The 14,776-nt window shown below is 70.3% G+C and overlaps 2 protein-coding genes across 2 annotated transcripts in view; both read left to right on the top strand.

Moving 5' to 3' along the window:
- The first annotated feature begins 5,223 nt into the window (after positions 1-5,223).
- DES (desmin) lies at positions 5,224-10,769 on the top strand. The gene is made up of 9 exons (XM_040561595.1): positions 5,224-5,882; positions 7,572-7,632; positions 7,802-7,897; positions 7,987-8,148; positions 8,227-8,352; positions 9,052-9,272; positions 9,386-9,435; positions 9,696-9,778; positions 9,896-10,769. The coding sequence occupies exons 1-9, from the start codon at positions 5,332-5,334 to the stop codon at positions 9,935-9,937; spliced, it is 1,392 nt and encodes a 463-aa protein (XP_040417529.1). The 5' UTR covers positions 5,224-5,331; the 3' UTR covers positions 9,938-10,769.
- A 2,066-nt stretch (positions 10,770-12,835) lies between these two features.
- SPEG (striated muscle enriched protein kinase) overlaps positions 12,836-14,776 on the top strand; it is a 34,681-nt gene continuing 32,740 nt past the window's right edge. The window contains 1 exon segment of the mRNA XM_040561600.1: positions 12,836-13,331. Coding sequence (XP_040417534.1) covers positions 12,902-13,331 — 430 coding nt within the window. The 5' untranslated portion in view covers positions 12,836-12,901.

Here is a 14,776-nt window from a genome sequence, read left to right as displayed (position 1 = left end):
TGGCCGCGGGTGGCAGTGCTGCCCGCCGTGCTGAGCCAGCTGGGGCAGCCCGGAATGGGAGCAGTCAGGGTGGCTCCTGGCCTCGCCCTCGCCTCATCCCCCGGCACGGGTCGGGGTCAGCAGCGTGAGGGCTCCCACCAGCACCCACGTCATTTCCCAGCAGGACTCCGTTTTCCCTGAAAGCAGCGTGGCTCAGGGCGGGACGCACGTGGCAGCCCGTGAGTGGTACAGAGGGGCCAGGTGCTGGGTGCCAGCCGGATTCCCAGCTCCTGAGTCACCAGCATGGGCACCGTTAGCCTGAGACGTCGTCCGTGTCCAGGGGACTGGAAACTGGCGGTCCTGCCGCCCCTGACCCCGGGACCTGCCGTGCCGGCAGCTCACGACAGCTCCGGATTTATGCTCCCAGCCCCCAGCACCTGCCTCTCCCCCCCCGGAGGGGAACAAGTGCCCCCACCTCCTGGCACCCCGCGAGCAGACAGCTGGGGGGTCTCCATGTCAACCGCAGCCACCACAGCAAAACACAGGGCCCAGTGCTGCACCAGGGCAGGGCCGGGCGCCCAGCACCCCTTGCCCTTCACCCTCCTTCTGAGGGGACCCTGTGCCACCGTCCACCTGCTCCTCCTGCCACCATCACCCCCACTGCTACGGGCACCCGGCTGCTTGGGTCCCAGCTCTGGGGACATTTCCGAAGTGGGTGCCTGGATCAGGTGTGTCCCCGGAGCCCACGGGGACCCCAGGATGGACTGTAGGAGGCGGGTGCCCTGGATGGATGTGTCCCCAGTGGCTGGGTGTGGGATCGAGGGGGTGCCCTGGGGCTGGGGTGCCCTGGGGCTGGGGTGCCCGGGGTGGGGGTGCCCGGGGTGGGGGTGCCCGGGGTGGGGGCGTGGGTGAGTGGCAGTGCCGGGTGTGGCCCCTGCCCAGCCCCACGGTCGGCGAGCAAAGGGCAGCGCCTTGGCATGCGGCAGCTATTCCTGGAGCCACGGGGGCTTCCCGAAAAAGCTCCCGGAGTCTATTTCTGGGCACTCTCTGACTCACCCCTGGCTGGGTGCTGGGGTCTGCGCAGCACCTGCCGCGGCCACCCCCCACCCCATCAGGAGGATCTGCTCCTGCCCCCGAACCGCCATGTCCCACAGCCCCCCTGGTGCCGCGGGGAGCCCCAGGCAGCCCCATCAGCCCCCCGGAGCTGGCTCCAGCTCCTCCTCGGGGTGCTTGCACCCCGCCGCAGGGCTCGTGCATGTGCCCAGGGGTAGCTGGCGGGGAGCAGGGTGCTGAGCAGTGCGGGGAGCAGCACGGTGTGGGCTGGGCACCGGGAAGCGTTCCTTGGGCTGGCTGGTGGCTCTGGGAACGTGCAGCCAGAGCTGAGCCCCACTGGAAAGAGTTAAGGGAGAGACGGCCCGGGATGGGTGTGTAAACACAGCCCGAGCTCCGGGAAGGGCCGCCCCTTCTTCTGCAGCCTGGACCCCTGCTCTGCCAGGACGAGGGCCGGGATGGCACCCGCGCTGCCGCCCAGGAGCGGCGAGAGGCGCCGAGCCCCCAGCGCAGGCCACGTGTCCGAGCATGGGGAAGTGAAATCACCGCCCAGCATTGCTGCAGGCTGAGCGCACGGCCTCCGCGCCTTACGTGAGCCGCCAGCCACGCCGGGCAGCAGGCACTACCTCATCTCACTGGCACGGCTGATGCCATCGGGGCCGTGCAGACAGATACCCCCAGCATCCTCCTGGACCACGGGGGCGGCCAGTTATCGTGGGTCCGTGCGGACTGCGAGGGCAGCTGCGCTGCATCCCCATGGCCACGGGGGGAGGTGACAGCCCCCAAGGACCGCGGGGGCAGTGGGGTATCCCCAGCGTCCCCTCGGGATGTGGGTCAGGTGAACACCACCAGCACCACCGTGGATCATGGGGGCAGCTGGGTATGACCGATCAGTGCAGGCATCCGCAGGGACTATGGGGGCAGCCGGTCTCCTCCAGCATCTACACAGGCCCTGGGGGCAACAGGTCCCCCCCGGCATCCTCATGGACCACAGAGGCAACAACTTGCCCCAAATACCTACGTGGACCACGGAGGGCAAGCAAGCATGCCCCAGCATCCCTGTAAATTACGGGGGATAGCCGGCCACCCCCAGCATCCACACGTGCCATGGGGTCGGCCAGGCACCGCCAGCATCCTCGTAGTGCTTGGGGACAGGCAGTGATCCCCAGCATCTCCACGACCCGGGGTCAGCCGAGGGGAGCAGCGGGCGGTGGGCTGCAGCCTGCGGTGCACCCACAACCTCCTGGGACCCCGGCACGCTGCCTGGGCCGTGGTCCAGGCAGGGAAGGAGCGCGATCTCCTATTTAGACAATAGCACGCGCCCCGGGCCTGTCAGCGCCGGGGAATGGGCGCACGGTCCTTCCCTCTTAGGGTAAAGGCGCCTGGGAGGCTCGTGGCTGTAAAAGGAGCGGGACGCAGGGAGAGGGCCGGGGGCCAGCAAGGAGGGGGTGGACGCCCTGGCTGCTTCATTCCCATCCGCCCGGTCACCCCTGCTCGCCGGGCGGGAGGCGGGCGTGGGGGCACGCAGAACCAGAGCGGCCCCGGGGGCACGCGGTGCTGCGGTAGGGCACCGGGGAGGAGCCGGCACCCCGTCCCCGCACCCTGCCCGGCTCCAGGCCCCCGGTGCCCGCAGCCCCGGGGAGGCTGTGCGCGGCTCCCCGCGCTCCTTAAATCCTGGGGGAGCAGCGGGGAGGGAGGGCCGGGGAGGAGGGGCGGCTGCGGGATGCAGCTGGCTTGGCTCACGGGCCTTGTTTGACATTCCAGCTCCCGACGTCTTCCCGCTGCGGCCTCGTCCCAGGGCCCTGCGGGAGCTGGGGCCAAGCCAGCACTGGGGCTTGGGGCCCCGTTCCCAGGCTCGGGCTGGGTCAGCTTGGCCCGGGCCGGAGCTGCGTGGCCGCTGGGTGATGCTGGGCATCCTCCCCAACTGGAGGGACCCCACGAGCCCCTGCCATGCCCCTGGGGTGCAGAGAGGAGTTAGCCCCCCAGTTCGGTGGAGGGTCTCTCCCTGGGGGTGCCAGTCCACCCCGACCCCTCCTTCCCGCTGCTCCCCGCCTCTTTCCTGTGCCTGCTCCTCGGGGAAGGGGATTTCCTAAGAGGCGTCTGCCTGTCCACGCCAGCCGCCGGGCCTCTGCACTCGCAGAGATGTCCCGGAAGGCTGTCGGGGCGGCTGAGGAAAGGCCACTTCAGAAAGTTCGTCCCAGAGCAGGATCGGCACGACGCGGCTCCTTAACCCCTTGGAACCACTTCCCCTGCGCCCAGCGGTGCCCAGGAGCACCCCAACCCTGCCTGCAGGATGGGGTCACGGGAAGGGGCAGCAGAGCAGTGGGGCTGGGTCCCCGTGCCAGCGTGGGGTCCCACGTGCCCCTCTGTGCCCGATCCAGGGGCTGGCGTCCCACCCTTCCTGCCCGAGGCGGCGTGGGGACAGGCAGGGCACACGTGCGGGGTCAGGGATGCGCCGGGCACTCCGGGAGCAGGGCCAGGAGGAGGAAGGATGCTGTATGTTTTTCCATCTTCTTCTCCCCCCACCCCCCCCACCCCGTGCTGGGATGAAACAGCCCCATCTGGAAATACCTTCCCTTTTAAAGGCAGGCTCCGCCAGGCAGCGTGCACCATCCGGGAAGCCACGGCATTACGCTGTGTCTAAGCAGCCTGGAGGGGCTCCAGAGATTGAGAGGGCTTGAGGGGGGGGGGGACAGCCTAGATTTGGGGCCTCGAGCTTCTGCCCACCTTATGGCCACGGCACCCAGACCCTCGCTTTCCCCCCCCCCCAAGGCTGGCAGGGAGCCGGGGCAGCGGAGGATGCTGCCGCCAAGCCCTGGCACCGCTCGGTGCCCGCGCTGCAGCCGGCGCAGGGGGCCAGGAGGTGTGCGGCATGCGAGGCTGAGCGCTGCTCCTGCTGCTGAGTCACCACGCACCCGGTGGCACCGCGGTGTCCCCCGCCAGGACGTCCCAGGGACAGTGGCACTGGGGCTGTGCCAGCCGCTGTCGGTCAAAGCAGCCTGGTTTGGGCAGGGCGGGGGGTCAGCGGGTGGGCAGCGGGGCTTGGGGAGGAGGGGGTGCCCCAGCACAGCCCCACTCTGGGAAGTTTTGGAGAGTTAGGATGGGCGTTCTGCTCCCCAAAGCAATGTAGGGCGAAGGGGAAAGCTGAGGAGACAGGGCAGAGCCTGCTGCTCCTGGGGACATCGCCCTGCTCTCGGGGTGACGGGGACCAGGGAGGTGTTGGGGCTGCTCCGGGCAGGGTCCCCATCCACGCTCCCGGCACAAGAAGGGTTAAGAGGGTGCCTCCCCCAGCTATAAATACCACGCCTGTCCCACGCGGATGAGTACGGAGGCTATTTTGGTTGGGTGCCTGCTGCTTCGGGAATGTGCCGGAGCCGGGACCCGGGTGATGTCACTGTCACCGAGCGCTCCGCACCCCGGCACCTGCTCAGGGTCACTCAGCACCTCCCCGCGGGTGCCCGGCCCCACCTTGGACCCCTCCGTGTCAGAAAGGGGGGGCCTGCCTGGGGGGGTCAGCCCAAGCACACTCAGGGCAGGGCCCCCCATGTTGCCCCCTCCAAAGGGTCCCCCCTGTGTCCCCCTCTCTGTGGGGCAGGTCTCCCGGGGGGGGGGGGAATGGGTCACTGTTATCTGGCCCCAAGCAGGGAGCTAAGCCTGGGCCTCTTGCCATGGGGCAGGTCAGGGTGGTACCAGGGACGTTTTGGGGTGCCCGGGGACATTTTGGGGTGCCCACGGCCAATTTGGGGAGTGTGCCCACCAGGACATGGGGTCTGGGCTCCAGGAGGGACAAGTGATGGTGCGAATGGCTGAGCGCCCTTCTTTCCCCCCAGCACCATCTGTCTGCCTGGGCTCCCCGGTGGGGGGGCACTGCGCCCCATCGGGGATCTGGGGGGGTCACCATCCGCTGCCCCCGATCCTCTCCTTGTTCCCCCAGGGACACTGCCCAGGATGGGGCAGCATGAAGGGGGTCCATGGGGGGCAGTCAAACTAACAAGAGGTCTGGGGGTGCCCAGGGGTGCCCAGGCGGAGGTGTGAGCCACGTGGGGGGGGCCGCGGGGGGGCCGTGGCCCTGCGGTGCCCGCAGGTGAGCGTCGGGGGGCGGGGGCTGGCAGCCGTCCCCCCCAGCATCCCCCAGCTGTCCCGGAGCAGGAGGGGCCGGTGATGTCAGCAGGATACAAATAGCGGCGCCGCGGGTCCCCTCCCGACGCCTCGCCGAGCTCCGGCCGCTCGCCAGCCCTGCTCCTGCTCCCTGCTCCCTGCTCCAGCCTCGCCGCCGCCGCCGCCGCCACCACCGCCGCCACCATGAGCCAGTCCTACTCCTCCAGCCAGCGGGTCTCTTCCTACCGCCGCACCTTCGGCGGCACCTCCCCGGTCTTCCCCCGCGCCTCCTTCGGGAGCAAGGGCAGCGGCAGCTCCGTCACCTCCCGCGTCTACCAGGTGTCGCGCACCTCGGCCGTGCCCAGCTTCTCCACCTTCCGCACCACCCGCGTGACGCCCCTGCGCTCCTACCAGAGCGCCTACCAGGGTGCCGGCGAGCTGCTGGACTTCAGCCTGGCCGATGCCATGAACCAGGAGTTCCTCCAGACCCGCACCAACGAGAAGGTGGAGCTGCAGGAGCTCAATGACCGCTTCGCCAACTACATCGAGAAGGTGCGCTTCCTGGAGCAGCAGAACGCCCTGATGGTGGCCGAGGTGAACCGCCTGCGGGGCAAGGAGCCCACCCGCGTGGCCGAGATGTACGAGGAGGAGCTGCGGGAGCTCCGCCGCCAGGTGGACGCGCTGACCGGCCAGCGGGCACGTGTGGAGGTGGAGCGCGACAACCTGCTCGATGACCTGCAGAAGCTCAAGCAGAGGTGAGGGGGGCCCTTGCCTCTCCGCCCCGTGGCTCCGTCCCTGGGGACGGCTCCATCCCTGGGTACGGCTCCCCGGCACCCGCTCGGGTGCTCGCTGCCGTCGTGGCCCCGCTCCTCCATCCCCTTGTCCTCGCCCCGTCTCCCTGGCCACGGCCCTCGCTGGCTGGCTGCTGGGCGCCCATCTGCCCCACGGTCCTGCGAGTCCTGGGAGGGAGGAGGGCACCCGCGCCCCCCCGTGCCGGTGCTGAGGCTGCCCAAACCACGGCACAGGGTGAGCAGGAGAGGAGAGCCACGGCCAGCACACACCAACCCTTGTGAGGTGCCCAGGGAGCACCCAGCAGGGAGGACGTCCCCGGCAGAGGGGGGTGTCCCCTGTACCCTCCCTTCCCAGATGCTGCAGCAGGGCTGGGGACCGGGCTGTGATGGCACGGGACCCCCAGAGCTGGGGGATCGGGGATCCCTGCCCTGTTCACGCCAGGAAGGGGCAGCCAGCCCGTGAGCGTGCTGAGCTCCAGGGGATGGACAGATGGAGAGATGGACAGACGGACAGATGGACAGGGGCAGCCGGGCAGGCGGAAGCAAGACGGGTGGGAGGGGGGTGCTCCACCGGCTCCGGATGCGAAGGAGGGAGCGAAGGAAGCAGCCGTGCTTCTGCAGGCCAGGGGTGCCAGGTCTGCCGTGGGTGCCCATGGTGCCAGGGGAGCTGCAGGGACCCCCCGGCCTCCCCAGGGATGCTGCAGGCCCTGCTGGGGCTGGGGCTGGGGGGCAGAGCCAGAGGGATGGCTGTGCTGAGGGACTCCCATGGATCCCCACGACACCAGGCAGCACCCCTGATGCTGGGGGCTCCTTCCCCCTGGCTGCTGTGCCGCTGCGGGGATGTGGACGAGGGGGGCTGGTGTACCCAACTCCTGGGGTGACCCAGGCTGCTGCCCCCCACCCAGAGCAGCAGCCCCTGCCCCAGACAGGCAGGAGCAGCAGCCGGAGCTGGGGCCCCTGATGCAGTGAGGCTGGGGGCCGCAGGGCTCTCCTGCCACCCTGCTGTGCCAGCTCCCGGAGGGACGACCCCAAATATCGGGGGAGGAGCAGGGCACAGGGCAAACGGGTGTCAGGTTCCTGCTGCCCTCTGTGCCAGCATGGCTGGGCATCGCCGTCCCCCTGAGGCTCCGTGAGCCACGTCCTGGGGCACCTGGTCCCCTCCCCGGGCACAGCCCAGCCAGGGTGCACCTCCCAGAGCTGCCCCCACACCCCAGCACTGCCCCCCTGTCCCGTGGTATTGAGGAGATCCCAAAACCCAGTGACCTGCTGTGGCTCCCTCCACTGCCCCGTACCCCGAGCTGGGTGCCCAGCTCACTCTGCTGCCGTCCCCACGAAGGGCTCAGCCGGTGGCCGTCCCTCAGGCCCCCCGTGCCCCCCGGCTGCCGGCCACTCGTCCCTATAAGGGCCGGGGCAGTGAGCGTGGCACCGAGCTGACCTCATGCCTTTGTGCTCCCGCTGCCGATGACTATAATAGGGAATGGGAGGAAGAGCCCCTGGCCCCCCGCCAGCCCTCCCTCCGCCTGCCGGGAGCGCAGGACAATTCGCCCTGTTCCCACCAGACCGCGCTGGGCTCGGGGACAGCAAGCGGGGACACCAGCTCCAGGGGACAGGGCTCCGTCCGGGTCCCCCTAACGTCCCCCTCTTTGCTCCTAGGCTGCAAGAGGAGATTCAGCTGAAGGAGGAGGCTGAGAACAACCTGGCCGCTTTCAGAGCTGTGAGTACCCGTGCCCCCCCCACTGCCTGGCCACTCGGCATGGCTGGGACCCCCGCCCTCCCCGTGCCCCTGCTGGCGCCAGGGCATGGCCATGGATGCAGCTTTGCTGCTCCCAGCCCTGGCACCCCACGGGGTGCTCGTCACCACAACCTCTCCGTGTCCCCCCCAGGACGTGGACGCGGCCACGCTGGCACGCATCGACCTGGAGAGACGCATCGAGTCCCTGCAGGAGGAGATCGCCTTCCTCAAGAAGGTGCACGAAGAGGTAGGTCCCGGGCAGCCCCCGCTTCCCGCGGGCACCGCTGGGGTCGGGGATCGGGGCGGGTGCCCTGACGCGTCACCCCGTGTCCCCAGGAAATCCGGGAGCTGCAGGCCCAGCTGCAGGAGCAGCACATCCAGGTGGAGATGGACATCTCCAAGCCCGACCTGACGGCTGCGCTGCGAGACATCCGCGCGCAGTACGAGAGCATCGCCGCCAAGAACATCGCCGAGGCTGAGGAGTGGTACAAGTCCAAGGTGCGGGTCCGGGCGGCCGCGGGCGGCGGGTCGCATCCTGCCCGCTGCCAGCACCCGCTGACCCCAGCCTCTCCCCAGGTGTCCGACCTGACGCAGGCGGCCAACAAGAACAACGACGCGCTGCGGCAGGCGAAGCAGGAGATGCTGGAGTACCGGCACCAGATCCAGTCCTACACCTGCGAGATCGATGCCCTCAAGGGCACGGTGAGCTGCGGGCAGCACGGAGCAAAGCCTGCCTCCCGGGAAGGACGTGCAGCTCCGGGGTGCTTGGGGACCTCGGGGGCTCCTCCCAGCTCTCAGAGCTGCTGCTGTGGGGACTCGCCCCCCGCATTTGGGCCGGGCAGTGCCTCCCCTGGCTCCGCAACAGGTTTTGGCAGAGCCCTGGTGTCGATGCAGGACGTGCAGAAGGCGCCCCAGCCCGGGAGGCTCCAGGCAGACCGGGGCAGGGCACGGGGTGTCTGGTTGCAGGGTGGGAGTTACAAACAAACGGCACAGCAGTCCCAGCCTGGCATGGGCACGGTCATAGGAGCCAGCCAGGAGCCACGAGGGTGGCAGTGCCCCCACCCCCGGCAGCTGTCCTGTGCTCCTGCACCGCTCCCTACCCTCCAAGGGACGGCCTTGCCGGGGCGGTGGGCTCTCCTCCCTCCTTGGAGCCCTGCTAGGGGTCATTTTGGCACCCTGGAGGCTCTGGGGCACCCTGGGTGAGGCTCTCACCCGCTCCCTGCCCAGGCTGCTGAGGGTGACAGCCCCTCGTCAGCTGGACCCCGAGGTCCCCATTGCTTAGGGTGTCCCAAAAGCACCCCACATTGCAGATCCAGCCCCTAGAGCCCCAGAATCGAGCCCAGCTCCTACCCCAGGTGCCCCCCAGCCCCCCCACCCTGCTGATCCCCCCTGTCCCCCCAGAACGACTCGCTGATGCGCCAGATGCGGGAGATGGAGGAGCGCTTCGCGGGGGAGGCCGGCGGGTACCAGGACACCATCGCGCGGCTGGAGGAGGAGATCCGGCACCTGAAGGACGAGATGGCCCGGCACCTGCGCGAGTACCAGGACCTGCTCAATGTCAAGATGGCCCTGGACGTGGAGATCGCCACGTACCGCAAGCTGCTGGAGGGCGAGGAAAACCGGTGAGAGGTGGAGGGGGGCAGGACCGGACACCAGCGGGGTCGTGGCGTGCGGGTGGCTGCCGCCCCGCTGCGTGGGCTGGCGCTGAGCTCTCCCTGTGTCTGCGTCCCTGCAGGATCAGCATCCCCATGCACCAGACCTTCGCCTCTGCGCTCAATTTCCGAGGTGAGCTGGGGGGGCACGGCCCCACCGTGGGGACACACCTCGGCTGGCTTTGGGCAGGTCCTCGGGGGTCCTGTGGGTGCTTGCCATGAGCTGGGGGTGAGGGGGGGGGGGTGACCCAGGGCTCCCGGAGACCCTGGCCGTAGCAGGGCACGTGGAGAACGGCCCCACTGCCCGCAACCCAAACCCCCCCGCCCCGTGCCACATATTCCCCACGGTGGCCGTCACCACGGCGGTGCCATCCCCTTGTCCCCTGCCCGCAGAGACCAGCCCGGAGCAGCGCGGCTCTGAAGTGCACACCAAGAAGACCGTGATGATCAAAACCATCGAAACCCGGGATGGGGAGGTGAGCAGGGGCTGAAGGGGAGGCGGGGGCCGCGCTCGGTGCCTCGCCCCCTCTCGGGGCTGGGGGCTGGGGCCCGGGGGGGGCCATCTCAGCACCTCACGCCGCCTCTCCCCGCAGGTGGTGAGCGAGGCGACCCAGCAGCAGCACGAGGTGCTGTAGACGACGCTGCCCAGCGGCACCTTCCGTCCCTTCCTCCGTCCCGCCGCCCCGGCGCCCAGCCCCTGTCCTGACCCCCATCTCCCCCGTCCTTCCCCCCCCCCCGACCCGGGCACGGCCCGGGCTCCCCCCCTACACCCCCGGGCTCTCTCCTTCGGCTTCGCAGCGCTTTGCAGCTTGGCAGCCAGCGTCAGGATCAGGGCCGGGCCGGGGGGCGGCAGCAAGGGACGGAGGGGACAGGCAGGACGGGGTGGGGGGAGCAGGTGGTGGCCTCGGCCAGCTCGCCGGAGAGCCGGAGGGTCCCAGCAGCGGGTTCTGGATCCCCCCGCGCCCCGCAGCCCCCTCCCCATGCCGGGCACAGGCTCGGGGTCGGTCCCGCAGGAGCAGGACCCGTCTCCCCGCGCCGGCATCGCCGCCCGCCCCGGAGCTGGCGTTTCTCCTGGGGGGCCGCAGCGATGCCGGGGATGGGGAGAGGCTGGGGTGCACCCAGCCCGCGTCGCCCCCCGCACCGGGGGGGGCGGGGCCCTGCGCTCCCCCCCCTGCCCCAGAGGCAGCCCCGAGGGGCTGAGGGCAGCGCCCGGCCCCCCCATGCTGGGGGTCCCCGGCAGCAGGAGGCTGCGCAGGGGCGGCCGGGCTGGGTGAGCCGAGAGGAAACCCGTAGGTGGACACGGGAGAGAGGAGGAGTGAGTGAGTGGGAGAGAGGGGGGAGAGAAAGAGAGGAGCCGGAGAGAGGCCCGGGGGCCAGGGCAGGCGCCCCCACCCCTCGCCCCACTGCACCCCCACCCCACCGCGTGTACGTGACTCTTCAGGCGGCTGAAATAAACAGCGGAGCATCGCCCTGCCTCTGAGTGCAAATCTGGGGGGGGGGGGGGGGGGTTGGATGGGTGGGGCGGTGGCACCCAGGGGGCATCGCAGGGCCCCCCGCTGCTGAAGCAGAAGGGGCGAGGGCCAGCCCTGCACGTCCCCCTGAGCCATCACGCAGGGTCTCCCCGAAAAGCGGGTTGCTCACGCTGCAGGCACCCCAAAACGTTTCTCTGCCCGTGGTTGTGGGGTTCCCAGTCCCACTTCTGGGGGCGTCCCAAGGGTGCTGAGCCCTGCGCAGGTTCGCAGGGGCTCTGGGGTCACCACGGGGACCAGCCAGGTGCGGGGTGCTGCTGCCACCAGCGGGGACGGGGCTGCCACCAGAGAGGCAGCGCAGCCCCCTGGCCTCGTGCCAGCGTGGGGATCCCCAGATTTGGCTGCGGGGCCAGCGAGGGCTGGAGGGGGTCGGACCTCAAGGGCTGCGTCCAGCAGGTGGCCCTGTGACACCGAGCACTGCCCCGGGGAGGGATGACGCCAGGCAGCCCCATCCCTCCCCGGCCGGCGGGGCCAGGGCTCTGCTGCAGCTCCGGGGCAGGCAGGGCTGGGGGCACCTTCCCCTCCTTGCCCACCTTGTCCATGGCTCCAGCCCCCTCGCAGCCCCGTGCCCCCCAGCACTGGCTGCCCCCAGGGCTGCCCTGTGCCAGCCGCCCCCTCCATCACCTTTGGGGCCAAGAGACCGAGCTGGGGGGACAGGGAGGGGGAAGAGCATCCCTTGGCGCAGAAGAGGTGCCCCAAGGCTCTCAAGCTTTTCCTCCAGCCTCCAGACCCCTGGGCTCTCTGCAGCCCTGGGTGTGGGTAGCAGGGACCCCCACCCCGGCACGTCCCAGGGCATCCCGGCTGCCCGCCAGCCCCCCTGGCACGCGTGCCGCCAGCCCTGGGGATGTGCCACTAATGACGGTGCCCTTGGGCTGGTGGCCGCGGGCTGTGCCGCAGCCAGCCAGGGGAAGCGGTGTGCCGTGCTGTTAACGTCCTGCTCGCCCAGATTTACAGCCCCTGGTGAGGGCGGCCAGGGCCAGGTGATGAGGCGGGTGCCATAAATCCACCGGTCGGGGAAGCCCTGCCTTGCCCGGGGGTGGCGAGACGCCACGCGGGGCTGCTGGCTGCAGGGAGCCCGGCGTGTGGGAGCCCTTGTGGGGCACCCCAAACCCCGACGGCGGGGTGCTCCTGCTCCTAGCACGCCCTGGGTGCTGCGAGCCGGGGCAGAGAGGCAGGGCTCAGAGAACAGAGGTTTTGCTGCTTTCACGGGGTTGGTTTGGGGACAGGAGGGACGTGGGGATCCCCAGCCAGCATCCCTTTGCTCTCCATGCCCACGGCCCTTCCTGGGGATGGCACGGAGGGCCCTGCGGGGCCGGATCCTGCCCGGCCTCACCGCCAGCCGGCCCCCGGCTCCTGCGCGGGGTCTCGCGTTGCAGGAAGCATTACGGTGTCCTTTCCCTCCGCATGCCACCAGGGTCTCTCTGTCCTGATCCGGTGACACAGCCGGGGATGGGGAAGGCTGGTTCCCCCCCCCCAGCCTCGCTGCTAATATGGAAAGGCCCTGGCCCCTTTCTATCTTTGCAAGCGGAGCTGTGCTGCAGGGCCGGCGCGGCGGGCGCGGAGAGGGGGAGCCCGGCCAAGGAATGTGACATATCAGAGGCAGCTGCCACTTGAGGAGAGGGGGCAGAGGGAGCGCAGCTCTGCGGGGGCCGCGCGGGACGGGCGAGGGGGGGACGCCACGGCCCCAGTGCCGGGGCAGCGCCGGCACCCGCGGGACCCGCACCGGGGCAGGCGGCGGAGCAGGTGCCGAGGCGCGGGGAGGGCCGGGGTCGCGGCGGAGCATGGGGCGCGAGTGCGGCACCGCGTGGGGCGCTTGGTGACCAGCGACGCAGCGAGCAGCAACCTGAGCCCCCGGCCTAAAAATAACCCCCAGCTTGCCCACGGCGCTGCGACCTTCGGGGCTGCGGCCGGCCGGGGGGAGGCACCGAACCGGACGGCACCTGGACCGGGGAGCCGCCTCGCCGCCGGCGCCCCTTGGCAGGCACCCATCGGCCCGAGAAGAGAAGAGGGGCGCGGGGCTGTGGGATCGGGGCCGCGGGGCTGCCAGAGCACGCCGGGGAGCCGTGCGCCATGCACCGGGCGCGGGCACGCGGCGGCATGAGCGGGGCCGGCGGGGAGCCCGGGCGGCCGATGGGGAGAGCAGGGGCAGCCCCGCCGAGTCCCGGCATCCCCCCGAAGCGCGCCAAGGTCACGGCGGAGCAGGGGGTGGCCGAGGGGGGCCCCGCTCGCCTGGCGGCGCCGGCCTTCGTGCGGAAGCTGAAGAACGCGGCCATCGGCACCGGCTGTGACATCCGGCTGCGGGTGGTGGCGGTGGGGAACCCCCGGCCCAGCCTGCGCTGGTACAGGAATGAGGAGCAGCTCGCCCCGCGCGGGGAGGAGTACGGCACGCTGTGGATCCGGGACAGCAAGAAGGAGGACGCTGGCGTGTACACGTGCATCGCCGAGAACGAGCGGGGAGAGGCCATGACCAGCGCCGTGCTGGCCATCATCGACATGGAAGGTAAGGACTGCGCGGCTGACGGCACCGCTGCTCCGGCTTCCCCACGGACACCGGCAGCCCCATGCCAAGTGTGGTGGCTGTGCTTTGCAGGCTTCCCCCATGCTGCATGCCCGGGAGCCAGCCAGGGCTGGGCTCCGCCGTGCCCACCCCGCTGCAGGCAGGGGTCCCGGTGCCGGCAGCAGAGGGGCAGCTCGGTGGCCTGGGAGCGAGCATGTGGCTGCAGCACCCGCTGCCAGGCCAGGCAGGGTGCCAGCGCTGGGCATGCAGGTGGTGGGGGCATGTGACGGTGAGCCTGCGTGGGGCAGCAGGAGAGAGAGAGAGAGAGAGAGAGAGAGAGACCACCCGGTCTGGGCACATGGCACCGGTGGTGCCACCTCCCGTGGCCCCCGCCACCCACCCGAGCCACCCCTGTGGGCACAGATGGCCGTGGCATCACTGGTGGGCACTGGGGGAACTGGGACACCTGGGTGTGGGGAACTGGGGGAGGAGCCTGATGAAGGGGGGAGGAGCCTGTGCACTGCAGTGGGCGGGGCCTGGTGGTTAATTAGCAGTAGGAGGAGCCAGTCATTGATGAGTTTTCAGAGCCCCATGGTTACCTTGTGCTCATGGATGCAGCCCCTGCTGCTTGCGGACAGATGCCACATCCCTGGGGCACTGCGAGGACGGCAGCACTGTTGGGGAGCATGTGGGGGAGCATCCCTGCAGGGTGGAGGAAGGCGTTCCTGCTGCTAGGGAGCCTGCTGTGGGGACAGGAGTGCACAGGAGCGGTCGTGCCCGGAGGTGGGGAGGTGTGGGATCTCTGCACGTTGCACCACTTTGGGGATGGTGGTGCCGAGGGGACACAGAGCACGGTGCTGTGTGTGTGGAGTGCTGGAGGCTCCCTGCACCCCGGGTTTCACCCCGCTCTTGCACTCTGACAAGCAGCGTGTCTCTGCCTGGCACCACGAGCCCGGGCCCTGCATCTGCCCGGCCGTGGCACCGCCTGATTCCCCCGGTGCCCGTTCCCGTTGTGCTGACGCACTCCTCCCTGCTCCCGATTCCCAGCCTCCGGCCCTCGCGGCCACGTTTCTGGAGCAGCCGAGGGAGGCGTGGAGCAGCCGGGGCTGCGAGCTGGGTTAATGTCACCCTGCCCCAGGCGCTCCTCAGAGCTGGTGCTGGGGCTGGGGACATGCTCTGCCTTGAGCAAACAGCCGCCGAAAAGCCACCCCGGGGGCAGAGACGTGGCTCTGCCCTGCCCCAGGGCACAGCGCTCTCTGTGCCGTGCTGCAGCAGTGCCCGAGGGGTGCCACGTCCCCAACCCTTTGCTGGGGGGGGTTCAGGAGGGCGTGGGATGGGGTTTAATGCCCAGCTGCAGAGGGACCCGTGCTGGAAAGGCTGGGGAGGCAGTGCTGAGGTAGTGGTGAGGGGGTTTGGTGGGGGTCTGCAGGCGCAGCACCCCCACGAAG

Source organism: Cygnus olor, chromosome 6, assembly GCF_009769625.2.
Source record: "Cygnus olor isolate bCygOlo1 chromosome 6, bCygOlo1.pri.v2, whole genome shotgun sequence".
In the NCBI taxonomy this organism is placed as follows: Eukaryota; Metazoa; Chordata; class Aves; order Anseriformes; family Anatidae; genus Cygnus; species Cygnus olor.
This window is presented reverse-complemented; position numbering and strand designations above follow the sequence as displayed.